We start from the raw sequence: 27,989 nt of genomic DNA, 5'->3' as shown, positions 1-27,989 counted from the left end.
CACACACACACACACACACACACACACACACACACACACACACACACCCCGAAATACTTATGGCAGCACTTTTTGTAGTAGCAAAGAACTGGAAAGAAAATAAAGCTCCATGGATTAGTAAATGGCTAGACAAATTATGGTACTTGAATATATGATGAATACAGGGAAGCATTGATACATCTACATATACTGATGCAAAGTAAAGTTAGCAGAGCCAAGAAAACAGTACACATGACTACATCAATGACAATGAAAAAAAACCTGCAAAATGAATGTTGCAAAATTACAAAGAATAAGGTTGACTCCACAGAAGTGCTATGAGAAAACACTTACTCCTACATCTTTATCTACATAGATTTGGGAGGGGGCTTCATGGGTGTGAAACACTGAATATATTAGATTATTTTTTGGATGTGTTGATTGGTTTTGCTGTCTTTTTTTGTCTTATTTTTATTTTAAAAATTCTTTGTTATAAGGGAAGGCTCTCAGAGCAAGGAGGTAAAGAGGAATTTTAGGCTTTGTAAAACAAAAGATAGCAATAAAATTTATTTTTAATAAAGAAGCAGAGTTGGTGAGGGAGTACATTACAAGTATGGGGAAACAGTATATCCAAAGGCAAGAAGACAGCATATATAATATCATCTAAAGGTAATAGCAAATAGGGCAGTTTGGGTAGAATATAAAGTGTATGAATGAAAATAATGTGCAGTAAAACTAAAAAGTAGGCTGGAGACAGATTATAGACTGAGCTAATCAGCTAGTTCATAATATTACATAGGGAATGATAGTTTCTCTGGACATAAAAGGTTAAATTTAAAAAAAAATGTTTGACATTGTACACAGTAACATCCACGTTGTGCAATGACTAACGTTGGTAGACTTAGCCCTTTTCAGCAATGCAAGGATCTAAGCCATCTCCAAAGGTCTCATGTTGGAAAATGCTATACACATCCAAAGAAAGAACTGTGGAGTTTGAATGCAGATTGAAGCATACTATTTGATATTTTTTTTCTTCTGTTTTGTTTTGTTTTCTCTTTGTTCTGGTTCCTCCTATTGGTTCTAATTCTTCCTTACAACATCACTAATGTGAAAATATGTTCAATAGGAATGTATATGTGTAGTCTGTATCAGATTGTGTGCTGTCTGGAGGAGGGGAGAGAGGGGGAGAAAAATTTAAAACTCAAAGACTTATGGAAGTGATTGTTGATAAATTAAAATAAATTAATTTTAAAAAAATTTAAAAAAATTTGTTCGACTTTCCAGTAACCTGTTATGAACATTCCCTATGATTTTAAACCCTGTTCTTAAGGAAATCTAATTCTGGACTTTGTAGCTGTTCCGGCACATGGTTGTCATTTTATGAATAGTAGTTACTGTCTTTCATTCATTCAACAAGTATTTCTGGACCAGGCACTGATAAGTACTGGGGATACAAAGACAAAAAACAATTCCCTATCATCAGTGATAGCAAGTAGACTAGTGTGGCTGGAATATAGTGTATGAAGGAGAGTAGTGTGTAATTAGCTTAACAAGGCCGCCTGGACCAGTTTGTAGAAGAGTTTAAATATCGCAGTGGGGTTTGGAATTTTTCTTAGAGGCAAGAGGGAACCACTAGCACTTCCCGAGTAAAGGAATGGCATCGTCAGAGGGCCCGGTAAAGAACACTGGCAGATTCCCGTGGCTGGGATCAGACTACTTTGAGAACACTGAAAGCTCGCAGGTATCTAGCTTGGGCTGTCTCTGAGATCCTGGATTAATACAACACATAACACCCCTAGAAAGCCACGGAAGGACCCAGGAAGACAAAGGGTTTATCAAAGCATTCTTCCCTGAAGTGTGCCAAGCATGGCCCTAACTTCAAATTCAGAGGCATGAAATAAGAAGGAAAAAAGAGCAAACCAAAAAAAGAACTCCACCCTTTTATGGTGACAGGGACGCTCAAGACAAAAACCAGAAGCAGTGACTTCAAAACATCCGAAAGCAAAGCCTCAAAGAAAAACACAGCCTGAGCAAAAAGTCCAACCGAAATTCCTAGAAGGGATTGGGGTGAGGTGGGGGCGGGGCAGGAGAGGGAGGATCTGTGATAAAGGAAAAGCCAGGGAGATAGAATTTCTGGGTAATTAATATTCAGTAGATTAATTTGGCTGGCTAATAGTCAATAAATTGAGGGTCAGTGTTTCTCTCAGTAACCAAAGACAAAACCGTGAAGACAGTGCTCTAAATACCTTTGGAAAAAAGGGTCCCCCTGACAGGTGAAATCAACCCTGATTGGTGAACAGTGAATGAGGAGATGGGCTAATAGTCTTCAGCTCTTCCTGCTGAGAACCTGGCTGTGTCCTGAGACTCAGCTGCCTCCAGCCATCTGGACAGGAAATCCATCTCCACCCAAACCAGTCTGGTTGTTTTCTCCTTCATGAGCTGGGTCACACTAAACAGTGGAGGGGTGCAAGGATATGGGCTTATTCCTTGAGGGCAAGAATTCACCTAGATTAGATTCTGTTTACACTTGAAGTGGAAGTAAGGTCTCCTAGTTGAATGTGGTACTGCCCTGTGTCACAGAGCATATACCCCTAGCATTGGGCAATCTACCCTGTCAGTCATACCCTTCAAAGACTGGCTGGCTCACCTATAGGGGCTGGTCCCTGAATGAGGAAGTAAAAAGCCTGGATCCAAATTAATAATGAGTTATTAATATAATAGAAAATAATTTCTCTCAAAACTAAAAAAATGAACTTATAAACAAATAAGGAATAGAGGAAAACATGCTAAAAGAAATGAGCTATGGAAGAAAGATTTATGAAGAAAATTGATTTCTTAAAATGAGATATACTAAACCTTATCCAAGAGAACTCTCCTTATTGTAAATTTGTATTGTTCATTTGTTTCAGTTGTGTCCAACTGTCTGTGACCCTATTTTGGGTCTTTTTGGCAAAGATACTGGAGTGGTTTATTATTTCCTTCTCCAGCTCATTTTACAGATGAGGAAACTGAGGAAAACAGGGTTAAGTGACTTGCCCAGCTAATAAGTGTCTGAGGCTGGATTTGAACTTAGGTCATTCTGACTCTAGGCCTGATGCTGCCCGTAATTACTTGTAGTGAAATTATTACTTGTTCTATACTGCCAAAGAGAGCGAAGAAAGAGGAACAGGAGACGTATGTTCAAAAATGTTTATGGTAGCTTTTTTTGTGGTAGCAAAGAATTGGAAATCAGGTGGTTACCATTAATTGGGGAATGGCTGAACAAGGCGGTGTCTACCCCGAGCACGTGAAGATTTCTCCTAGAAGACAGGGTGGATTAGAACAGTTTGTTCTAATGGCCATAAAGGCAGTTATAGTATATGAATATGATTGAATACTGATGTGTAGAAAGAAATTATGGAGGAGAGAGTTTCAGAGAAACTTGAGGAGACTTGTATGAATTGATCTTAAGTGAGCAGAGCAGGAGAAGGTTTGTAAAGTAACAACAGTATTGTAAAGATAAACAACTTTAGAAGAGTTAGGAACTCTGATCAGCATAGTGACCAACCAGGATTCTAGAGGACTCATGATGACAAGTTACTGACCTTCTGATGGACTCAGCAGAATGCAGATTGAGATATATTTTAGATTATAAGCTTCTTGAGGTCAAGAATTGTCTTTTGGCTCTTTTTTACCCCTAGCACTTAATACAGTGCCTGGCACATAGTAGGTGCTCAATAATTTTTTTTTTGTATGTCTATTCAGACATGGCCAGTGGGCAGATTTGTTTAGCTTGACCATATGTGTTTTTAACAAGAGTTTTGTTTTTCTTCCTTTCTTGGTGACGATGGAGAGGTGAGAGGATGAGATGTTTTGCTCTCTTCTCCCCTCCTCCTTAGAACCTTCTCTCATTCGTTACTATCTCTGGGAGGTTCTTCTCTCTGCCAAAGCAGACTCTTCCACATGTGCTTGATCCCATTCCCTCTCATCTTTTTCAGCAGATTGCCCCCTCTATTATCCTTCCTCTCTCATCTTCATGATTTCCTTATTCACTGGCTTAGCCTTTTCTCTTTTGTGGGAAAGGTTTTCGAAGTTAGGTTTCCACAGAAGAACACGGGAGTTGAGGAGGACTTCCAAGATCTTTCGGATTGTCCCTCAACCAGTCAGAGAATGCCCCAAACATTCTGCAAAACAACTAATTCCTTAAGAAAGAGTCCTGGAGGCTAGCCTGGTTGCAACCCGTCAGGGTCAAGGACGGGGCAAAGGCTTTTTTCCAATGTGCTTGCTTAATAAGCTTATTGAATATTAACTGACATACCCTGAGGGTAGAGATAGCCGCCATTTTTGAACATGGGCTGCATGACCGGGAGGGATTGACATGACAAGTAGGAACATGGGACGGGCAGTTCAGAAAGAGTGAAATCCAAATGAACTGGTCCAATCCCAACACAAATGGCAGGAATATGGATTTTACCAACCATTTAAAAGTTGACTCTGCTTCTGTACCAATGTGCATGCGCCACTAGGGTGCGGTATGCCTGCTTCTCGTGAGAAGCGTCATGAAGGCTTTCCTTCACACACTCCTGTAGTAGATTTTTGTTTCAGATTTTTCTAACATCTTTCTTTACTGTTTTGCTTGCTGATATCATCTCCCATTGGTTCAATTATCATCTCTGTGCAGATGATTCCCAGATTCGTATGTATCCAGCCATAGTCTCTCTCGTGACTGATAGCTAAATTTGACTTATTGCCTTTTGGATTTCTCATAGGTATCTCTAACTCAACCAGCACAAAATAGAACTCATTGTCTTTTCCGCTATCTAATCATTTCAAGGTTTCCCCCATCCCTCCAACTCAATAAACTGCGTTGTTTCCTTATTATGTCAAAGATCGAATATAAAATGCTCCACTGTCCTTATGCTTAAAATGCATTCCCTCTTCACTTCTGCCTACTGAATTTCCTGGCTTCTTTCAACACTCAGCTCAAATCCTGCTTTCTGCAGATTGCCTTTTCTGGTCCCCCTCTTTCCCATTCCCTACCCCTTCTCTTTGAGATTATCTGCCATTTACACAATGTATATCTTATGTTTGCATAGTTATTTGCATGTTAACTTCCCTATTTGAATGTCAGTTCCTTGAGGGTAAGGACTATGTGTGACCTTTTCTTAGTATCTCCAGTGATTAGTACTTAAATAAATACTTAAAGCCTTAGACCCCTGATAGTTTCTAGACATGCCTTGTTCGTGCCTAGAAGGTATGGAGAAGGAGGATGGGAGAAGAGAAGTACTTAATAAGTACTTACTTAATTCTTTTTGACTGAGGAGTTGGCTGGGAGAAGCTCTTGCTATATAAGTCTCTTGACACACCTATATTCCTTTATTACTGTTTCTGATCTTATGGAAAAGAAACATTTATATTTTGTCTAGAAAACTTCCTTTTCATGCAATAAGCATTTTATTGCATGTTATATGTTAGGCTCTGAGCTAGGTGCTAGAGATACAAAGATAGAAGTGAAAGCATCCCTGTCTTTAAGGAGCTTATATTTTATTGACCATAGAAAACTTGTACCCAAATAGGCAAATTCAAAACATATACAAAATATAAAGCAATTTTTGGGGGGGAGGGGAGCATAGATTTCTTCTCTCATAATAGATTTCTTCTTGGAGGGGGAACTTTAAGATGAGCATTGAAGGGTGCTAGGGATTGTAAGAAGCAGAACTAAGAAGAGAATGCATGTCAGGAATTGGAATTGATTGACCAAAGGCACGGAGACTGGAGAGGAAGTGACATTTTGAAAGGGATCTAGTTAGCCTATTTGACTGGAAGGCATACTGTGGGAATTAGGGGATAATATATTAAAAAGCTACAAAGTTAGGCTCGAGGTATATTATGAAGGGCTTTAACTGACGGCAGAAGAGTTCTAATTTGATCCTAGAGACAAGAGGAAGCCATCCGTGGGAGTTCCTTTAGCAGTAGGATCACATGGTCAGATCTGTGGTCTAGGTCCTAGATCATAGACCTACACTCTAGGACCATCATTTCAGGGACTGTGTGGAAGATGGATTAGAGTGGAGGCAACCTGGAGGTAGGGAGACCATCTGATCTTCAAATTTGAAGGCCATTCTCATAGTCCTGTAAGAGGTGAAAAGAACCTAAACTAGGGTTGTGGTTGAGTGGTGAGAAGGAGGCAGAGCCAAGCGATAATATGGATTTGATGTCTATGATACGTATGAGGGATGAGGGAGAGTGAAGAGTGGAAAAAAATGGCAAGGTTATGAAACTGGTTGATTGGAAGTATGGTGGTGTTCTTAATAGAACTAGACTATTCAGAAAAAGATGAGGCCTTGGGGAAAAACATGAGTTCTAGTTTTCATCATGTTGCTTTTAAGATGCTTACAGGACATACAGGTGATAATGTCCAATAGACAGCTGATGTTCTGGGATTTAAGCTCTGGAGAAAGACTAGGCCTGTATATGTAGATGTGAGAGGTGCATAAAGGTAGTTGTTGAGCCCATGACATCATTGAAAGAGTATGTGGAGAAAGATGAGGGCCCAGTACTGAGGTTTGAGGAAAGAGTTAAGGATGATCCAGCAACTGAGATTAAAGTGGTCAAAATGGTAGGGCAAAAACAGGAGATAATTTTACAATACCACAGTGAGGAGAGTATATCCAGGTGGAGGCAGTAGTGAACAGTGTCAAATGCAAGGTCAAGATGAATAAGAACTGAGAAGAGTCCACTGACAATTAATTAAAAAGTCATTAAATCAGAAGCAACTTTAGTTGAGTGGAGGAGTGAATTCTAGGTATGAACAGGGCAGGTCTAGAAACTATCAGTGATCTAAGGCTTTAATTATTTAATTACCTTTATATTTACCAGTTTATACTTAGAAACTGATGAGAAGAAAAATCTCCATTTGGAATGATTTCCTTTTTTTATTTAAAGGTAATAGCAGCTTCCATAGCCCCTCTTACTGAATATAAATATTATTACTGCACCTATAAAAGGGAGAAGTGTCTTGGAGAATTGTCAGTTAACTGTGATGGAAGAAGGGATGAAGTATTATAAGAGAATGAAGTTTAAATGGCCATTTCTTAAAGAAAAAAGATTAAAAAGAGATGATTTTACTTTGTTTATTTAACTATCATCCTATGAAAGATTTAGATTGAAGGAGTTAACTGTTGTCCATGAAGAGTCTGAGAGAAATAGAAGAATATGTGAGAGGAGGTAGAGAGTGAAAGAAGCAAAAAGCTTAGGGGAAAAAAAGGTTTCTCTAATTTATGAATTGGGATGAGGACACAGAGCTAATTGGTTAATTGAATGATAGAGATTGTACATTTCTATTACTTTGAGGAAATATCAGAACAAGCTTTTTGATTTCCTTAGAACCTACCTGGAGGATCAAGAACAAAATGAGCCAGTAGCAAATTAGAAAAACGTAAGGGCTGCTGTGATTGTCATCCAGTACAACATCGTCTACCTCCCCACTATGCCTAGGATACACATGAAATCTTGTTCCCCCAAAGTCCTGCACATTAGGGAATAGTTTTTGGAATTTTTTGCACGTGCTTTTTCTTTTTTCCCCTTGGTATTTTCTTTCATTATCAACCTGTTGTAATTCACAGAGTAATAGGTAATGACATTGATTTGTCTGTTTTATTTGCTGCATATTAATTGCATAGAATTATGGCTTCATTGTAGCATTTTAGTATTATTTATTATTTTACTAAATATGACTTTTATGTAATAACTACTTGAAAAAATGGAGGTTGATATGTTCAACAAGTATTATGAAGTTATGGGTATTGAAACATACCATGGCCTCTTAATATTAGGAATAGATAGATCTTCATTGCAAAAAAAAAAAGATAATTATAAAATCTTTTAAAAGAGCTGAAAAAGAGTTGGAAAAACATAAAAGTGATATTTAATAGATTAAGACCAGGAGAAAATGATCAATCAATATTTTGTTAGTTATGAAACCCAACTTATTCACTCAGCTGTGATGGTAGAGGATATTACTTGGAAAATGATCTTTAAATCACCCTCTGAGGAGTAAGGGTTAATCAAAAATTTTGAAAATGTCCTTTGAACAGGTATGTCACTTAGAAAAATTGGGAGGTATGATGAAGTAAAAAAAATAATGCCGCATAATGGTCATGTCAGGTACAAAATTCTTTATGCAAAAAAAAAATTATATAGGCCCAGGTTAGGATTTTTTCCCCTGTACTCTTAGGAAAGAATCAGTAGAAGTTTGGATAAGAGTGTTTTATCAAAATAATAAAAGGCTGGCAAGTATCTGAGCTAGGCAAAATGTGGAATTTAGTGGAAAGGAGCCATTCTCACATTTATGAGATTTCTGAGCATCTTGGTCTCCACCCTGAGTACTTCTGTGGCCCTAGATGAATGACTCTTTTCCTCAGGCTTCCATACATATCTTTCCCCCTTTTCCCCCTTTTCCTCCATTCTCAAGCAGAGCTCTTTTGTTGCACCAGGTGCTGCTGAGTGGGGCAGTTTGTGATACTTTAGTGGCCTCAGCAAGCTTCTGATTTGGGGGCCTCCACAGCACTGGGAAGAGAGATGTCTGTGTGTAGAATTGAGTTCTGTTGCAAGCCCATGAGTTGGCTTGTGGAGCCTTTCTGTTATGGGATAGCGGGTGATAGGAGAGGGGTATACTGAGTGAGCACATTAGAGGTTAGGGATTATTTCGTTGATTCATTAGGTTTTTACCTTGTTGGAGTTCTTAGCATTTGAAACTGGGGAGACAAATGAAATTGCTTCAACTCTTGTACATGATTTGTATTTTGTAGAAGTTGGGCAATTGTTAGGATCAGAGAAAATGTCTAGTCTTGATCATGTGACCTGGTAGAATACAATTTTTGGAAGAAATGTTTATTGTTAACATAAATAACTCTTGATTTAAAAAAAAATTCTAAGTACCTACTGTTTATAGAGCAATGTGCCAGGAGCTAAAAATGACTTTTGTCATTATTTAAAATATCAAACTTATTCTGATAGAAGAAATAACATGTTCTTTATTGTTTTTCACAGGTCACAGTGTGAGAAACATCCAAGCGTTTGCTGTCCTACAGAATGCATTTTTAAAAGCAAAAACAAGCTATCTTCCCCAAATCATCCTTGATGCCATCACAAATATCTACATAGCTGACAATGCAAACTATTTTATCTTGGAGCCGCAGCACACGTTGTCCCAGTTTGCAGAGAAGATTTCTAGGCTTCCAGAAGTGCAGACCAAATACTTTGAGATGCTAGAGTTTGTCGTTTTCAGTTTAAATTATATCCCTTGTAAAGAGCTTATCAGTGTCAGCATTCTCTTAAAATCCAGCTCTTCTTACCAATGTAGCATCATTGCCACAAAAACTCTTCTTAAGTTCACACGACATGACTACATATTTAAGGATGTGTTCAGGGAGGTGGGCCTTCTGGAGGTAATGGTAAACCTCTTGCATAAATATGCTGCCTTCTTGAAGGACCCTCAGACTCTGAATGAGCAAGGTAAAGTATTGTATTTTCTGTGTTCTCATTTCTTGATTGATAAGTACAGGTGCAGGCAGCAGGTTTTTCTTCAACTTGAATGACTTGCTAGCATCACTAAATTATAACAGCCTTGAGGGAAATTTCCAAGGAGCTGCTTGCTTTCCTATTTGTTCCCTTATGTAAAAATGGCGTAGGAAAGTATGAGATTGTGTAGTAGATGTGTTAAGGATTAAAAAAAAATACAGTTCCTCTATATTTAAGGTCAATGTCTTTAACTTAAAATTTTTCATGTTTTGGTATATAAATCTGAATCTGATTACAATTGTATATGATTGGAGTTACCTATCAAAATTTGCACTTATTTCTATTAATTACTAATTTCTTTTTCACCTTTTTGGACATGATGGTTTATTCAACTTTGTACATTTTTATTTTTTCTGGAAGCAGCATTTAATGTGTTTCAGGAAATAGCCCTATCATACCTCCCTGTCACATTTAAGGGCACCTGTTGTGCAGAATTTTGACTTTGAGCCTACTGGTCAATTTTGAATATTTAGTTTCTGTGTTTTTTAGAGTGGTTTTTGTTTTAGCATTTTAGCATCAATAATAATTATATTTGAAAGTAGCCAGTAATTACACTGTAAATAGAAATGCCAAAACCAAAATTTAGGAAGAGTGGGGTGGAAGTAAGCCTGCCGTTTATCCAAATTAAATGATCAAAACTTTTTTTTTTTTAAAGGGGATTCAAAAAACAATAGCTCTGTGGAAGACCAGAAGCAACTTGCTTTGCTGGTTATGGAGACCTTGACAATTCTACTTCAAGGATCAAACACAAACGCAGGTAATGAGGAAACTGTTATCAAGATGCTTTGGGAGTTTTAGCTCTGATGATTTTGATCTCTTGAATGCTTAAAGAATAATTATTGGTTAACTAATGGTACTGTCCTCTATCGACAAAACTTGATAATTTTCACGTTTAGAATTATTGCGTTAGTTAAAAAATTTACTCTCATCAAAAATACTACTACTAAAGAATACAGTGTGTGATTGTTATGTATAAAGTATGATTCTCCTTATTTTTGGCTTACATTTAAGATTTAACAGACAAGCCATTATGTCATTTCTCAAATATTTGTTATACATCATTTTTTTAAAAAGATTTTACATGTTTATTGATGCTCTAGTGAAAAATTCATACTATTTTTATGGACCAAATCACTGCAATACCCTTTAATCCTTTCGTTCTCAATTTGCATTTCACTTTGTTGCTGTCATTAGCATTTGCATTTACTTTCTTCATCCTTCACCCTTTTACTCCTTTCTTGATAGCTTTTTTCTTCTTATACAGCCCTCAAGTTGAAGGTTCTTTCTTTGGCTCGTATTTCTTTGCGTAGTCAAGGGAATTACAGATCATAACAAAGCCTGTTTTGCCACCACCAAAATGGGTTCTAGATCAGAAGAGTAAAATAACATTTAGATTTGCTTTTTACTTCTTGACCAGTTTTTCTCACGTTTCAGTCTTGGGTGCTATGGCCTTTCCAGGATGAAGGACATCTTTTTATGTTTGTCTGTTTGTCATGAACTTCCTGGATCTGATGGTTCACGGTGTTATTCTTAGTGGTGGCTAGCTCCTCTCTACTGGATTTTTCAAATAAGCCAAATTAACTATTTAAAAGTTTTTGTTGCATTTTGGAAAACATTCAGTAGTGACTATTATGTAAAGAGTAGTTATTTTTATTTCTTTTTCTTGTTGTCTTTTATTTATCTTCTAATATTTTGCTATTTTAAATTCAATTTTAATAAACCTTTATTAAGCACTTATTATGTGCCAGGCACTGTGCTGAGCACAGAGAATCCAAAAAGGGGCAAAAGACAATTCCTGCCCTCAGGTAACTTACAATCTAATCGGGGATACAACATGCAAATGTTACCAAGTAAACTATGTACAGGATAAATGCTATACCATTAAAGGAGGGAAAACACTGGAATTCAGAGAGATTATTTTCTGAAAACTTACTGCCTTTTTATTGCTGGGTTGTTGTTATTGTTGGTTTTGTTTTTTTTTTAAAGACTAGATTTGCCTAGCTTGTCCCAGCTCGGAGTGCAGGTTCTACTCATATCTGCATGGCAGCTTTGAGCCGCTCAGTTTCCATCCTGAGCTGCTTCAGCCCTCCTTAGACAACCTGTTTCTCCCCTACTCGTGCTGCTCAACCCTGCTTCTCTTCCTCCTTCTTTCCCTCCCCCCCCCCACTTTTCCCCATGGTACCAAACTTAGTAAGGATACTTCATTGGCATTGCCCATTGCAAAGTCAAAACTCCTAAGCTCAAGAGCTCCACCAGCCTCAGCTTCCTGGTGGTTAGAATTGTTAGGCAAGTAGTGCCGTGTCCAACTTGTCTTTTTTTCATCATTATTGTATAGTGGCTAGAGAGCCAGCCTCAGAGCCGGAGACCTAGGATCTAATCCTGCCTCTGACCCACATTGGTCATGTCGTCATACCTGTCGATGCTCTAGGTCAGACTAGGGAACTTGCTGAATACCATAATCTTTGGTAGAAGGGGTTACCTCATCAGGAGTTCTTATAGCAGTTTAATCACAGGCCCAGTCCCTACAGATATTCCTACCACAGACTCGTAAACAAAGCAGAAAGGTGTCTCAGACATCATCTAGGTCAATAGATGACATGTTTGCATTGTGCTTTGTCAACAGCTGTGCTAATTTCAGTTTTTCAGATGTCGTTTTTCTTATCTCAGCATAGATGATTGCTCCCTGTAGAGAGACATACACACACATTGATGTGCAAGCTCACGCACACATATGTGTTGTCGGTTTTTCCCATGAAGATCAGTGGCCTCTCTTTTGATTCTAATCACTAGGATTTTCAGAAACAATCCTAGAGCAGACTACATGGAAGACTATTTACCTGGACAGAGGCAAGCAAACCAACAAAGACTGAAAAACAGCACGAGGCTGAATAGTGATCAGGAAATCCAGAGAGATATTGAGTGACTTCTTCAACACCAGAAGGGCCTCAAGTCATTCAGAGACCCAAGGGCAATAAGAAGAGAGATCAGCTAGGAAGCCAGCGCCTGCTCAAGCAAACAGGGTGGAAGGAAATGACAGATTGGACGTGGACACTGGTAACCAGCAAAGCACTTTATCCGGAGCCAAAGATGGAGAAAGACTCCCACAAAATAGGCTCAGAGTTCTTGGCACAATGTGGAACTTGGGTATGACAGGATCCGGCATAGTCCCACAGGTGGCTCGGTATCAACATTCCACACCCAAGACCTGTGAAATCCTTAGCACTCTGTGTGTGCTGTCATGCCGTAATGGCCGCTTAAGACCCAGGGCTTTGGACCTCAAGGATCCAAGGAGGTTACTGCAAGAACCCAAGTGATCCACATTGGAACTAGACAGGCTGACTGCTGCCTCAAAAGTACATCACAGGAAAGATTCTCATCCTGACACAAAGCCCTAATTCCTGAATGAAGGCTGGAGAGTAAATGGAAGAAGACACCAGCTACTACGAAGAACTGTAGGAGCAGCTCGGTGGCACAGTGGATAGAGCTCTGGCCTTGGAGTCAGGAGAACCTGAGTTCAAATCCAGCCTCAGACACTTGACACTTACCAGCTGTGTGACCCTGGGCAAGTCACTTAACCCTGATTGCCTCATCAAAAAAAAAAAAGAATTGTAATAGATCAAGAGATACCCCAAAATCTAACCTAGAAGGAAAGAGTAACTTCTAATAACTGTAAATAGAGAATCAAAGGGGAAAAAAAAAAGATCTTTCAGCAGGACCATATGAATACTTCTAAGAAATGAAGCGAGATATCATACATGAGATAAAATTCTAGAGGAACTATTAGAATAAACAACTAGAGCAGAAAGTAGTAAATCTTAGCCAAGTAATGAACTCTCTGAAAAATAGAGTAGACCAAACAGAAATCAATGACTTCATGACCAGACAAAAAAAAAAAAGAACAAAATAAAAAGATTTTGAAACATATAAAGTATCTGTTTCCAAAAATAACTGACCTGTAAAATAGATCAAGGGGAGATATTTTTAAAATCATTGAATTCAGTAAAAATGTGGTTTAAAAAAGTCTGGATGCTCTATTTTAAGAAATCATAAATGAAACCTGCCCAGATCTATTAGAAGCAGCGAGAAGAGTGAAAACATAGAGTTCGGTGATCATCCCCTGAAAGAAAACCCCAAAAGGAAAAGTCCTGGCAGTGTCATAGCTAAAATTCAGAGCTTCCACTAAAAGCAGCTAGAATGCAAAAATTCAGGTGCTAAGAAACCTGTCAGGAATGTGCACATGATGGCTTCAACTGTAAAACAGGAGATCTTGAAACAAAGTATGCCAAAAAGACAAAAGATGTGGGTGTACAGGCAAGAAAAACTGATACTGCCAAACTTACAAGGAGAAGAAGGACCTTTAATGAAACAGAGAAAAGAACTTTTAAGCATTCTCACTGACAAGAACAGAGCTGAGTAGAAACTTTGAAAATGAAAAAAAAAAACTTTGGAGATACCTGGAAGTGTGTGTGTGTATCTATGTGTCTGTGTCTGTGTGTTCACATGTACATACAGTTGGAAGGGGCTGTGTACGGTTAAAGGGCTAACATTCTAATTTGGGGAGGAAAAAAAGCTAATTTCCCTTCAGAACCTTTATGTCTTCATTAATATTTATGAAGGGAAGGAAATGATTTAATAAAAAAAATAGAGATCCAGGAAATTGATTCGTTCTGGTTGTGTGTTTTAGGAAGGGAAAGAAAAGGATGATGAAAGGAATATACAATTGTTGAAAGAAGAAAGAATTTACTCTTTTTTGTAATTGAGGTGTGTGATTTAAAAAAAAAACTATACAAATATGGATAAAGGGTTTGGGAGAACAGGCCTTGGATTACCCTCACTCTTATTTGAATTGTGGAAGCAGAGTTGTAAACAGTTATCCTTACCATATCGTGGGGGGTAAGCAGTGCCTCCGTGATTTGAAAATCTGAGTAAAATTTTTTGGCCCTCCTTTCGTACCAGAGAGTCTGAATTATTATGGTATTAAAAGATAAAATATGTTGATATTATATAATGCTATACACATATTTTATGCATTTCTGAATTTCTAAACTTTTTCTGTCTCATCTGCTGGCCTTCATATGTCATATGTGGCTTCCAGAAAACTCCCTCCAAATTGCCATTTCATATCTTATGCCAACCCACAGTGTATCGAAACTGGGAGAGGGAACGTCACAGTGTTGAAGGGATAACTGTACATTCACACACATAAAGACACACACAGAGAATTTGGGGCCGGGGTGAGGGTTAAGAGGGAGGATAATACCAGGGAGGGAGTATATGCAGCTCAGCAAGACAACCTTCCTTAACCTAAAGGGGCGATTAAAAAGGAAACAAACAAAAAAAACAAATCGAAGAGCTGGGAGCTAAAAGGCGCCACTTAAACAGGAAATACAAAATGAATGATAGTGTATGGCTCTAATGGAATATTATTACACTAAAAAACCATGAAGGTGGTTATTTCAGAGAATCCTGGGAAGTAGAAACTGATACAGAGTTAAGAGGAGTAGACCCTAGGAGACAGTAGATGCAGAGACAAAGACATTTTAGAGAAAAACATCTTCTAGCACTCTAACCAAACGTTCTGCATGATGAAGTATGTTTTCCTATTCCCTTACACCCCTGGAAAAAGGAAAGAAAAACCAGAACTCTTATAAGAAAGATGCACCCTCTCATTCTGCACTCGAAGTTGAGCAGCGTGTTTATCATGGATTCGGAGTGGGAAGTGAGACATACTCTTTTCGGACACGGCCTTAGCAGGGATTTGTTTTAGCTATGTTTATTAACAAGAATTCTTTTTTTTTTTTGTTAAATATTTTTAATTCAGAAGTGAGAGTCATGGGGGAAGAAGGGCGATTAGTGATGATGAGACTGAAAAAGAAGAAGAAAAAGGAAGACCATTTAAAGATTTTTAAAAGTGCAACAGAAAATAGAAGAAAGTTAAAAAGACACAAACAGGTTAACAAGCTGTGACATTTAATTTATTATTAGCTTTTTAAAAAAAGCAAATTGAGGGGCAGCTAGGTGGCACAGTGGATAGAGCACCAGCCCTGAAGTCAGGAGGACCTGAGTTCAAATCCGGCCTCAGACAAAACACTTGACCCTTACTAGCTGTGTGACCCTGGGCAAGTCACTTAACCCCAAATGCCTAAAAAAAAAAAAAGGCAAATTGTATAGAAAAGAAATTCATAGTTTCATATACAGTCTTCTTTTGTTCTGTTTTGTATTTGGGCCCACGCCCTCCCCACCCTCTTTTTTTTTGTTTATTAAGTTCATAACAACAGCAGAATCTACTCATGAGTAGTTGTGCTTGTGAACTCTCGCTTATTCCTCAAAGAATTTTTCTTCTTAAAGTATTAGCTTTCTTGCTCTTCTCCTTTCTTCTGTTGTGTCTTTTGGATTTATAGGAAAAAGACAAATCAATATAAAGTTAGTAAGATAATTGAGCAAGTTAAAACCTAGTTCAGAACCAGAAGTTGTCATTAATCGTTTGTTAAGCACTTCCTATGTGCCAAGTACTGGGCTAAGCACTGAAGACACAATGGCAGCAAAATAGCTCCTGCCCTTGAGGAATCTAACGGGGGAGATGGCACGAGCAGACAACTAAGATAAATTGGAAATAATCAGCAGAGGGAAAGCACTAACATTAAGGAGTATCAGGATAGGCTTCTTGCTAAAGGTGGAATTTGAGCTGAAATTTAAGAGGAAGCAGGAAAATGAGTTCAGTTTTGAACGTGTTGGTTTAAGATGTCTATGGGGACATCTACTTTGAGATGTCTAAGAGGCCTTTGGAGATGTGACTGGAGGTCAGGAGTGAGGTTAGGACCAAGTAAAGAGATGTGATAATCATCCAAAAAAGCTATTAGTACCCTCTTCTATATGACTGAATGTTTCTGAAATGTGTATTCAGCCTTTCCTTTGTCTGGGCTAAATACCTACCAAGCTAATAGCCCGTCATTAAGAATACTCTCCTATAATCATTTTAAAACATTATTGTAGCTTTCCTTTAAATCCTTCCCAAGTTTTGCATCTGTAATTATAGAGATCAGAATTGCTCATAACCCTTTAGTAAGAAGGAATGCAGGTACTGAAGAACTATATTTAGTATTTCAGTTTTATCATTCTGTTACCATGTCATCTTTATAAGTAAATTCATAACCTTTTTGTTTTTGAAACTGATTGTTTTCAATGTATGTAAAATATATTGGTACTAACTGAGCTCTTTTTGCAGGGTGATCACGTGAATACACTTCCACCTCTAGGCTTTCAAGTTCTTTGGATTTTTTTTTCTTTCTTGGCAAAATTTCTGAATTAACTTAAAATTTTGTTTTGCAAATGATGTCAATATTTAGAGAATCATAGAATTTTATAACTGAAAGGGACTCCTTTTTAAAGGCATTTGAAATTGTTTTATACAAGTGTTATAAAAATAAGCAGGAACTTTTCTAATTATTTCTAGAAATTTCTCAAAATGGATTAAATGAAGTACCATTGCAAATCACTGCCTTTGAGATTGTATCACTTCTCTAGCCCTAACATTTAGTTGAGTTGTAAGTATGTAATGAATAATTCATACATAATTAAATTAATATTAGGTAGCATCATAAATTTTAAATAGGTTTTATACTGAGTCTTCTCAGATTCCACATTTATATGAAGAAAAATCTGTTAGTATAGCTACAAAAGTGACCAGCTTTGGTCAGGTTGACCTTGGCTTCTCTCTTTTCAATCAGTCTTCTAGTTGTTACAGTTGTACGGTTGTTACAGTACAGGGAAAAGGTCTGTCACAAAGAGCCAGGGCAAAAAAACAAAATCTGGAAACATCCAGAATTCATTTCCCAGACATGTGCTCTTCTTGGTGTTACCTTCTACAGTAATAGGGAAGATAGGAGAGGTTGGGTTTAGGGAACGATAACAAGTTCCATTTTGGACATACTGGGTTTAAGATGTCTGAAAAGCAGTTTGAGGTGCAGAGTTGGAGGTCAGCAGAGAGGTTGGGTCAGGATACGTAGATTTAAGAATCATCAGCAGAGAGGTGGTCATTAAATCTGTGGGAACTGATGAGATCATCAAGTAAAGTAGTATAGAAGTAGAAGAGAAGAGGGCCCAGGACAGAGCCCTTAGGGACACCTCTAGTTAGAAGGCGTGATCTGGATGAGGATCCAGCTAAGGAGACTGAGAAGGAGTGGTCAGATAAATTGCAGAAAAGGAGAAGTGTCCCAGAAACCTAGAGAGAAGAGAGTATTAAAGAGGAGAGAGTGATTAACAGTGTCAAAGGCTGCAGAGAGGTCAAGGAGAATGAGGACTGAGAAAAAGCCATTAGATTCAGTAACGAAGAGATCACTGGTTACTGAAGAGCAGTTTCAGTGGAATGAATGAGGTCAGAAATCAGATTGTAAGAGGTTAAGAAGAAAGTGAGAGGAGAGAAAGTGGAAGCATTTACTGTAAATGGTATTTAGCTTCAAAGAGCAGATGGGATAGAGGACAATAGTTAGTGTGATAGAAGACTCTAGTGAGGGTTTTTTCAGGATAGCAGAAACATGGTCATGTTTGTAAGCAGTAAGGAAGAAGCCAGTAGAGAGGGAGAGATTGAAAATAAGTGGTGGAGTGTAGATGACAGTTGGGGCAATCTGTTGGAGGAGATGGGATGGAATGGGATCACTTGGAAAAGTAGAGGAGCTAACCTTGGTGAGGAGGAAGATTTTGGGGTCAGAGGACCTGGCTTAGGATTCCCATATTTGTGGCTCGGGACAAGCCATTTATCTACTCTGCATCTCTAGCTTCCTTATCTGTAAAATTAAAATATTGAACTCAGTGACTTCTGAGGACCCTTTTAGCCTGAAATCTGTAATCTTGATTTTTTAAAAAAAATTATCTATTTTTTATTTATTTATTTTTAGTTTTCAACATTCACTTCCATGAGATTTTGAGTTCTAAATTTTCTCCCCTTCCCTCCTTTCCCGCCTCCCTAAGACAGTGTGCAATTTGATATAGGCTATGTATATAATATATATAAAATATGTATTTTTTATATATAAAATATATACATATATATACATGCATACATTCATATTAAAGATATTTTCACATGTCATGTTGTAAAGAAGAATTAGAACCAATGGGAGAAACCACAAGAAAGAAGAAACAAACAAAAAGAGCAAATAGTATGCTTTGATCTGCATTCAGACTCCATAGTCTTTGAAAGCTGTGATCTTAATGTATATTTGTACTTTAAAAATTGAATGCTGAAGAAAAAATGGGTGAGTACATAAAAAAAAAGGTTTAAAAATACTTCTAACTGTCGTTCTTCTGGTCATTAAGCAGTTATTAAATATTCTGTTCTCTATTCTGTTCTAGGGAACACAAAATGTTAGGACAGGTGATTGAAATATTAATTAGTATACAGTCATTATTTTAAAATAGTCGGATTCCTTCAGGGTAGGCCATGAGGTAATAGAAGAAGAACTAGATGAACATCATTGCCTGAGCACATTGCCTTTTATTTGTGATATGTTATACATAGATAGAAGAATATTCCTCCTTTCTCACTTTCAAATCAGGATATTTAATTCCTCTGGGCAAGTTAGTTTTTGTTAAGCAAAAATATTTGTTGCCACTTATATCGCTTATCCTGCTTCTGTGCAGGACTTTTTCCTCTTACTACATTTATATACCTTGTTAATTCAGCCATTCCTCAGTTGATGAGCACCCCCTTTATATCAGAAAATGAACCTAAGGAGGGGCTACTAATTGGGGAGTGCCTGAATTAATAAAGCAGTGAAAGTGAAATGGAATTTTATTGCACTGTAAGAAATCACAAAAGGGACAATTTCAGAGGAATCTGGGAAGAAAAATATGAACTGACAGTGAAGTGAGCTGAATCAGGAGAGAAATACCTATCTTTTTCGAGGCAATCTTGAAGCCTTTCTAAGTAATCTTTTACCGGTTTTTAATTTTTCTTAGGAATTCATCTTATTTATCCCTACAAATGCTTTGTTTTTTTCTCTCTGGCCCTAGTGTGTTTCATATTGGAGGAAAAGGACTGATCTTCTGTAGTAATGTGTTAATGTACTGTTGAACAAATTCATGTCTTCCCTGATATTATGAGGCAGTGTGACCCACGTGTTATTTGTAACCACCTAAGGGTTGCGTGCGACTGTTCCTTTTCCCTGTTCTTTTCAATTAACATACATGTTTGTTTATTATTATTTCTATTTTTTCCCCAAGAAAATGTTATCTAAATGGAGCACCCCCTCTAGGGTGATACTCCTAACCCAGACTAACTCTCTTGGGTTGGGTTAAGTTCTCAGGGTATAATTAGCTCCCCTTCAAAGCCACCTGGCAGATGGCAAGGGTTGGGAAGGTGAGGAAAAAGATTTCCAGGTCTCTTTCACAAGTAGTTCTGGGCCTGAAATCCCACTCTGAGATGACTGAAATTCCTTTAGGGCTTAGCTATTTAAAGCCCTCCCCTCTCCCACATAGGTGGAGCTAATTTATTTGCTCAGTTGATTCTCTTGTTGCTTTAACTGTCAGAGAAGTGTTCATTAAGGGATCAGGGCAGTGTATTTTTACCGTTTGTTTTACATCTTATTTTAATGAACACCTTGTAATGGTATTCTGGGCCTTGTGTGACTACCATCACCTGAAGTGGCAGATTCCTCCCTTATGTTCACAAACTATTATTTACCTTCAGGGGGATGTAGAAGGTATTGTAGTTTTCCTGGTCACATTTTGAAAGTCATTACATTTGAGTTTGGCTTATTATTATTTCTATTACTAATAATAATAATTATGCTTATGATTTTCATATTATACCATACATTCCCTGGTTTCTACTAAAAGTATTTGTGAATAATCTGGATTCTATTTCGTGGGCTTCTGATCATGTGATTGGTCACCTAGAATCCTTGGAAGGTTGAGGAAAAATCTTTTACTTTTGCTAGTCATGTGCAGTCATCTTTAAAAATAAATTATTACTGTAATCTGAAGTCTTCCTGGTTTTAAACCAGAATTCATTTTAAAATTTAAATCTAAACTACTTTACCAAAGGGGAACGACAGTTTCTTTTGAAACATTTGAGAAAATCCTAAACTGTCCTACTGTTGTTTGTTTTTCCACCTCTTGCTTGAAGGGATCTTCCGGGAATTTGGAGGTGCGAGGTGTGCCCACAATATTGTCAAGTATCCTCAGTGCAGACAGCATGCCCTGATGATCATTCAGCAACTGGTGCTCTCTCCTAGTGGGGATGATGATATGGGTACTCTCTTAGGGTTGATGCATTCTGCTCCACCCACTGAATTACAACTGAAAACTGACATTTTAAGGGTAAGTTTGGAAAGTCCTGTCTTTATTCTTTCACTGCAAACATCTTTCATTCTTTTTAGTTAAGTAATTTCATTGCCTTTAGGAGTGGACTGAGATTAACTTTTCAGATAGTGGTGAGGGCCATTGTGTAGAATTCAGTTGTTTTAAAGGACCAATGTTGCATCACATTGCTGTGGGAACTGGACTTCATCCCTCAGTAGGAGACATTACTCCGTAGGTAATTACACCATTCAAGAGTATGTAGGGGATTAGTCTGTCCCAAACATACAGTCAACCTAGGGCTTGTTGACAGAAACAAGGATTGTGCCCTCTGACTTAGGGTGGTACTGACCTTGACTTTTGGTGTTTGTTTCTTATGCATTGACTTTGTTTACTTTCTCATTATGCTTTTATATGTTGGTCTGCCATTGACTGCTTTCCTCTTCATAGATCACTTTGTCAAAGTCTTCCCACCTTTCTCTGAACTTTTAATATTCACCATTCGTGATGGTATAGGAATACTCCCTTTCATTGCTAGAACTCGTTTATCCATTCCTGATAGCTGGTCACGAACGGTGCTACTATGAACATTTCTGTGTATGTACTTTCTCTCCTGTCTGACCTTCTTAGGGTGTAGTGTTAGAATTTGAATCTCTAGGTCAAATGGCCTGCATGATTTATTAATTTTCTTTGCATAGTTCCAGAATAGTTGAGACAGTTCACAGCTTCAGGACAGTGACTTATTGCTACTGTTGTCTCCATATCCCTGTAACAATATTCCTAAGCATTGTGTATGACAGTTCTTAGCACTGCTTGGGAGGAACAGATTACAGAGGAGGAGAATGACTCCCTTTTTCAAAAACTTCTATAAAAATAAAGACATGATATTGTTGATTTTTTTAATGTTAAACTGAAATTGTTGTCTTAAAGACCCACCTATCACTTCCTTTTGTTTCTTTTAGTTAAATTCCCATCTGTGGTGAGATAGAGTTTATCCTATTTTTGATTTATTATATTCTACCTTCCAACTTGACTAGAACAGAGAGAAATACCAACTTTGAAAGAAAATGTTAATTTAAAGTAATAACATCTAACTTTATTAGCACTTTTAAAGTTTTGGAAACTTTTGCATATATTTTCTCTAGCAAGCTTGTGAGGTGTAGGTGCTATTGTCTTTTTTTTTTTCCTATAGCTTGGGAAACTGAGGCTGAGAGTGACTTGCTCAGGGACATACATTTGGTCATTTTCTGTGGCAGGATCTCACCACAGATAGTCCTGACTCCAAGTTTAGTGCTTTATCCACTATGGTACTTTGTACCTCCAGCTAGATGAATTTCATTTTGATTCGTTCCTAGGAAAGTGAACAAGTCCAAATTGGTGTCAACATTTAGGAATATTTGCAAATTTGAAGTAATTTACTAGCAGTAATTTAAGCAGCAAAGGGCAGCAGATGGTTTTCAAAAGGTTGAAGAATCTGCTTGTTCCAGCCACATTTGTGTTTGGAAAACAAAGTGGTCTCAACATGCAGCCTGAGGGTACATTGATTTCCAGAGGTCATGGTGCTGTGCATTTAGAGCTCAAAGGGCCTTTGGAGGAGATCATTTCCTCCAACCCCCTCATTTTACAGATTGGGAAACTGAGCCCTAGGAAGTGAAGTCACACAAGGAGGAAGTGTCAGGGACAGGATCTGAACCCTGAGCGCTCCCCTTCCCAGTCCAACCCTCTTTCTACTCTTGTTAGAAGTACTAGTGAAAGGCCTCCGGCACACTGGGAGAGTCCTCTCTGGGTGCATGGGAGGATAGGAAGTCACAGAAGTCTTGGATTCTGTGGGTGTGATCATGCTGCTGATATCAGAGGTCCATCAAAGCAATGAAAGAAAATAAACAAGCCAAGTTTGACTGGGGTAGAGGCAAACTGGCACTGAGGCGGTTGGCAGTTCTGTGCAGTTTTGTTCTCACCTTCTTTCCCCTCTTAGGTGTGGGTCCATAGGCAGGGGCGGCAGTGTCAGGGGTGTGGTTGAGAACGCTCTTCCAAACTGCGGTGTGAGATCAGGAAGAACTTGGGTAATTTTTAAATGTGTTAGTGTAAGCAAATGCATTGCAGCAGATATTGCCACTTTCTTTAAATATACTTCTCTAATATGAGGGATGTAGCTACTTTTCCTCTCCCTTACAAAGGAGGGACATTTCTTTGAAATTGTTTTTTAAATATTTAATAAATAATTGAGACTTCACCCGTTAAAGTCATAGTGCTGCTTCAAATCTTGAGGTGGTGGTGCTAGCCTTGATTCTCAAAGCTTCTGCCAGTACAATGTACTCTGGCCTGGTTGATGCGCCGATGTTGGAGAGATTGCTAGCATGGCCTGGGCCACGGTCTGTGTTTGTCTGTCAGCCTGTCCTCCAAGGACCAGCTTAGCTGAATTCATGAGTCTTAACCTTAAGAGGCTGAGCGAGGAGTGATTTTGTTTTTCCTCTTTGGCCACAATGATTCATAGAGACCATTTCCTAAGGTATTAATTAGGAGGGATGTGACCTGTGCTGATGGAGGAAGTAACCACAGCAATGAAGTCCCAGGCCCTTGAAGCTTTTGAGGTGAGTGATAGTGGGGAGAGGGAAAGAGAAAGGCAGAGAGACAGCAAAGATAGCTCAGACGAACTGCAGTTATTTAATTATTTTAAAGATACTTCACATTATGCAAGTACTCAGGCAGTATTAATAAATAGATTCATTGTGTCAGAATGAATGGTATGTCTGCTACAACTACATTTTACCTGTTTTTTTTTTAATTAAACTATTAACCACAATATTTGGTATCTGTAGACATGTATATTGGGTCACCTATGAATCTGAGTGTAGTCATCATAAAGCTCATCAGTTTCTGCTTTCCCCCAAATCCTCCTTTCTTTCCAACTTTGCTATTACTGTCAAAAGTACCAACACCCTCCCAGGCTCAGGGTCTGCATATCATCCTTGATCTTATTCCTCTTCCATGTGCACTCCAAATATCCAGTCTGTCATGAGGTCCTTTCTGCCATCACAGCATCTCTCACAGGTCCCCTTCTCTTTGCTCACCCAGCTTTTGCCTGGGGCCTGTGCTGGGCATGGCCTAGGCCGCAGTCTGTGGTTGTCTGTCATCGTTTCATACCTCCACTACTGCAGGCACCATCTCTGGGTCTCCCTTCCTCTTTTATACTTTATTCCACTCTAGGCACACACAGACCTGCTTGCTGTTCTTTAAACATGGAGCTCCTGGCTCCATGTCTTTTCAGTGGCTAGCTCCTGTGGCATGAATGTTTTGTTTTTGTTTCTTGCCTCTGCTTACTGGCTTCCCTGGCTTCCTGCAAGACTCCGCTCAAATTCCACCTTCTGTAGGATGCCCTTCCTGGTCCCCCTCCCCTCCCACTGCTTATCCCTTCACTCTACCTTCCATTTCGAATGTATATATCTTGTATGTGCATAGTTATTTGCATGTTGTCTTCCCCATTAGAAAGTGAGCTCTTTGAAACGAGGCACCTTGTTTTTGCATTTCTGGTATCCTCGGCTCAAGTACTTAATAGATGTGTATTGACTGACTGACTTTTTCCTGCTCCTTATGTCACAAATCAACACCTATTTTTATTTATTTATTTAGTATTTTATTCTTCCCCAGTTACATGTAAAAACAGTTTTTAACGTTTGTTTTTAAAACTGTGAGTTCCAAATCCTCTCCCTAACTCCCCCCTACCCTCCCCTTGTTGGGAAGGCAAGCAGTTTGATATAGGTTATACATGCATAGTCATGCAAAACATATCCATAATAATCACGTTGTGAAAGAAAACATAGACAGAAAAAACCCTCAAGAAGAAGAAAGAAAGGAAAACAAATCTGTATTCAGTCTGTATTCAGACACCATCATTTCTTTCTCTGGCTATGGATAGCATTTTTCATCCTAAGTCCTTCAGAGTTGTCTTGGATCATTGCATTGCTGAGAACAGCTAAGTCATTCACAGCTGATCATCTTAAAATATTGCTGTTACTTTGTACACAGTACATTTCACTTTGCATCAGTCTATGCAAGTCTTTCCAGGTTTTTCTGAGAGCATCCTATTTATCATTTCTTATAGCACAGTAGTAATACATCATAATCACATACCACAGCTTGTTTAGCCATTCCCCAGTTGATGGGCATCCCCTCAGCTTCTAATTCTTTATCCCCAGAAAAGAGCTGCTATAAATATTTTTATACATATAGGTCCTTTTCCTTTTTGTTTTTTAATCTCTTTGGGGATACAGACCTAGTAGTTCAACCCCTACTCTTAACTTCACTGTTTCTATTAACACTGCCTGTCCACTAATCTATCTGAATAGAAATTCCCACTTAACCTTTGATTTCTCTTCCTTTATTTAAAGCCTTCAGTTATTTGCCATGGTATACAAATTCTATCTACAATATCTGTCTTGAATCTGTCTCCTCCTTCGCATTTCTATTGCCACATCTTGGTTCAAACCATCATCATAACTTTCTTTTGATAATTACATTACTCTCAATTCCTGGCCTTGTCTAAATTCTCACTCCTTTCAGTTCATCCTGCACACTATTGCTGGAGTATTCTTGTCTTATAGAAGCTTCCTCTGCTAAAAATATTCAGTGGTTTCCAATTCAGTCTGTCTTCTTGCATATTTGTGTTTCTCAGCCAGACATTCACAGTCTTCCATGATACACACTCAACCTCTATTTTCAGTCTTATACCCTATTAGGCACATACATGTATCCTACACTGTAGCTGAAAGCATTGGTTTTGGCTCTTCTCCAAGTTACATGTTGTACCCTTCTGCATCTGCCCTTTCCTCATGTTCTTCTGCCCTTTCTGCTATTGCCATCTATCAGAATGTGATCATCTTCCCAGGATCATCTCAGAGACCTTTCTGAAACCCCCAAACCACACATGAGTTCTTTATCCTCTAGACTCCTTAGATATTTGCATATTTTTTTTCTTACTTGCACTGATTAACTGCTTTTCTAGTTGCTTACTTGTCTTATTTAGTACTGAACTTGGAATCAGAGAGACCTGAGTTCAAATCCCACTAGAGACTTACCTGACTATGGAAAATCATGTAACTTCTCACATCCTATGTTTTCTCATCTGTGAAATGGTGCTAATAATTCCTGTAACACGTAAGATTGTTGGGAGAATCCAGTGGGATACTATGTAAAGCGTTTTGCACACCTCAAAGTGCTATCTATATAAGCTTAAGCTATTATTATCTGACCAGATGGTGCCTTGACTATAAGGGATTGTTTTATTTTTGAATCACCACATCGTTTGTCTCTAGGTGTTCAGTTGATGTTTGTTGAATTGAAACTAGGAGGAGAATTCCTTAGTTCATCACACGACATTGCTTCTTTTCATTTCTCTATTTCATGGTGGTGTTTTTGTATTTTTATAGGCTCTCCTCTCAGTTTTACGAGAGAGTCATCGCACAAGAACAGTTTTTAGGAAAGTTGGAGGATTTGTCTACATTACATCTTTGCTCGTTGCCATGGAAAGATCTTTGAGCTGTCCGCCCAAGAATGGCTGGGAGAAAGTGAATCAGAATCAAGTCTTTGAACTTCTCCACACTGTTTTCTGCACATTGACTGCAGCAATGCGTTATGAACCAGCTAATTCTCATTTCTTCAAAACAGAGATCCAGTATGAGAAACTGGCAGATGCTGTCCGATTTCTTGGTTGCTTTTCAGACTTAAGGAAGATAAGCCCCTTAAATGTTTTCCCCTCAAATACCCAACCATTCCAGCGACTCTTGGAAGATGACTTAACATCCATAGACTCTGTCTCGCCCACATTACGGCACTGCAGTAAACTCTTTATTTACCTCTACAAAGTAGCCACAGATTCCTTCGACAGGTAAGGTTCTACTTTTTTCTGTGAATTCAGCTGTTGGGAGTGCATGGACTCAGTAAATTTTGATATGTTTAAGCAATCACCATTTATTTTAATCTTTTTAGGATTTCTATCCCACCTACTTTCAAAAGACAGACCAACTTCGCAGTCTACCTTGCTGGTAAATGTCCCTGGTGTTCTGATGTCACTTGGTATCCGGTTGACATTGTTAGAGTGCCCCTTACTTCCCCCATGGGTGCAGATCACACCCTTTGCCCCTACAAGCAGTTTCAAGAGCTGCTGTGGCCAGCCAAAGCCTTCTTCACCTGGGAGCCAGCCCTGTTCTGGGGAGCTTCTCAGAAGCTAGTGAGTGTGCTCCTTAGGCAACAGCCACGTACACGTGCTGTCGCCACTCTGGAGCTCAAAGCCTCTGTAACTTTTATAATGGGAAGTTTTACTTGTTCACATAGTTTCCAGGTGCTCAATCTCTCTTCTGTGCCCATTATGGATATCACATTAGGAGTTTAATTGAGGATAAATTAAAAAAAAAATCCCAAACTATCTGATTATCCTAGTGTGATATCCATAAACCCAGTTACGTATGGTTAACATTGCACTGCCAAGAACTATTAGATATTATGTGCTCTCACTGTATAATTTGCAATTAGATTTTTAATTCCTTTATCCTCATAAGAGTGTCTGCACCTGAAAGGCCATGGGTGTGAAACATTACATAGATTGTCAGATTTTTCTGATAGATTGGTTGGTATTACACAACTTTCTTTTCTTTTCAAAAAAACAATTTTATTATAAGCATTGTGTCTCGGGGGGGTGGGGAGAAAGATACAATGGGCAATATAGTGGATGTGAAAACAAAAGATAAGAAAACTATTTTAAAAAGAAGAATTACACCTGAGCTTAATAATTCTGATTGGCAGATGGAAAATGATCATCTTCATGAAAATTATTCTTGATGACTTTCTCTTTTTTCATTTTAATATCTTATTAAAGTAGGATATTAAATGCCTATTATGATATACTTTGAAAAATTACACCAAGAATATGGGTTCTGAGAAGAATGTTAAGTTTAAAGGTTACAGGGTTAAGGATTGTAATAAGAAAAAGTATAACTATATAATATTTTAAAACATCTCAGTTCTTAAATTATCTCTTTAATTAAAATCTCCTAAAAATAACATAAAAGGAATGACATTGCCACTTTTTCTAATTATTATCACCATCTGCCTAATGGTTATTATGTTTTTATTTGGCAAAATAAAGGAGTTGTTTC

General features: G+C 38.2%; 1 protein-coding gene across 5 annotated transcripts in view; it reads left to right on the top strand.

Annotated features, from left to right (window-relative positions):
* The window catches only part of WDFY3 (WD repeat and FYVE domain containing 3), a 296,048-nt gene that overhangs the window by 106,481 nt on the left and 161,578 nt on the right, over positions 1-27,989 (top strand). For all 5 annotated transcript variants that reach the window (XM_027853427.1, XM_027853425.1, XM_027853426.1 and 2 more), the window contains exons 9-12: positions 9,010-9,474; positions 10,196-10,297; positions 20,666-20,859; positions 26,265-26,722. In XM_027853427.1, coding sequence (XP_027709228.1) covers positions 9,010-9,474; positions 10,196-10,297; positions 20,666-20,859; positions 26,265-26,722 — 1,219 coding nt within the window. The remainder of the gene's footprint in view (positions 1-9,009; positions 9,475-10,195; positions 10,298-20,665; positions 20,860-26,264; positions 26,723-27,989) is intronic.

Source organism: Vombatus ursinus, unplaced genomic scaffold (assembly GCF_900497805.2).
Source record: "Vombatus ursinus unplaced genomic scaffold, bare-nosed wombat genome assembly UNPS02009975.1, whole genome shotgun sequence".
In the NCBI taxonomy this organism is placed as follows: domain Eukaryota; kingdom Metazoa; phylum Chordata; class Mammalia; order Diprotodontia; family Vombatidae; genus Vombatus; species Vombatus ursinus.
This window is presented reverse-complemented; position numbering and strand designations above follow the sequence as displayed.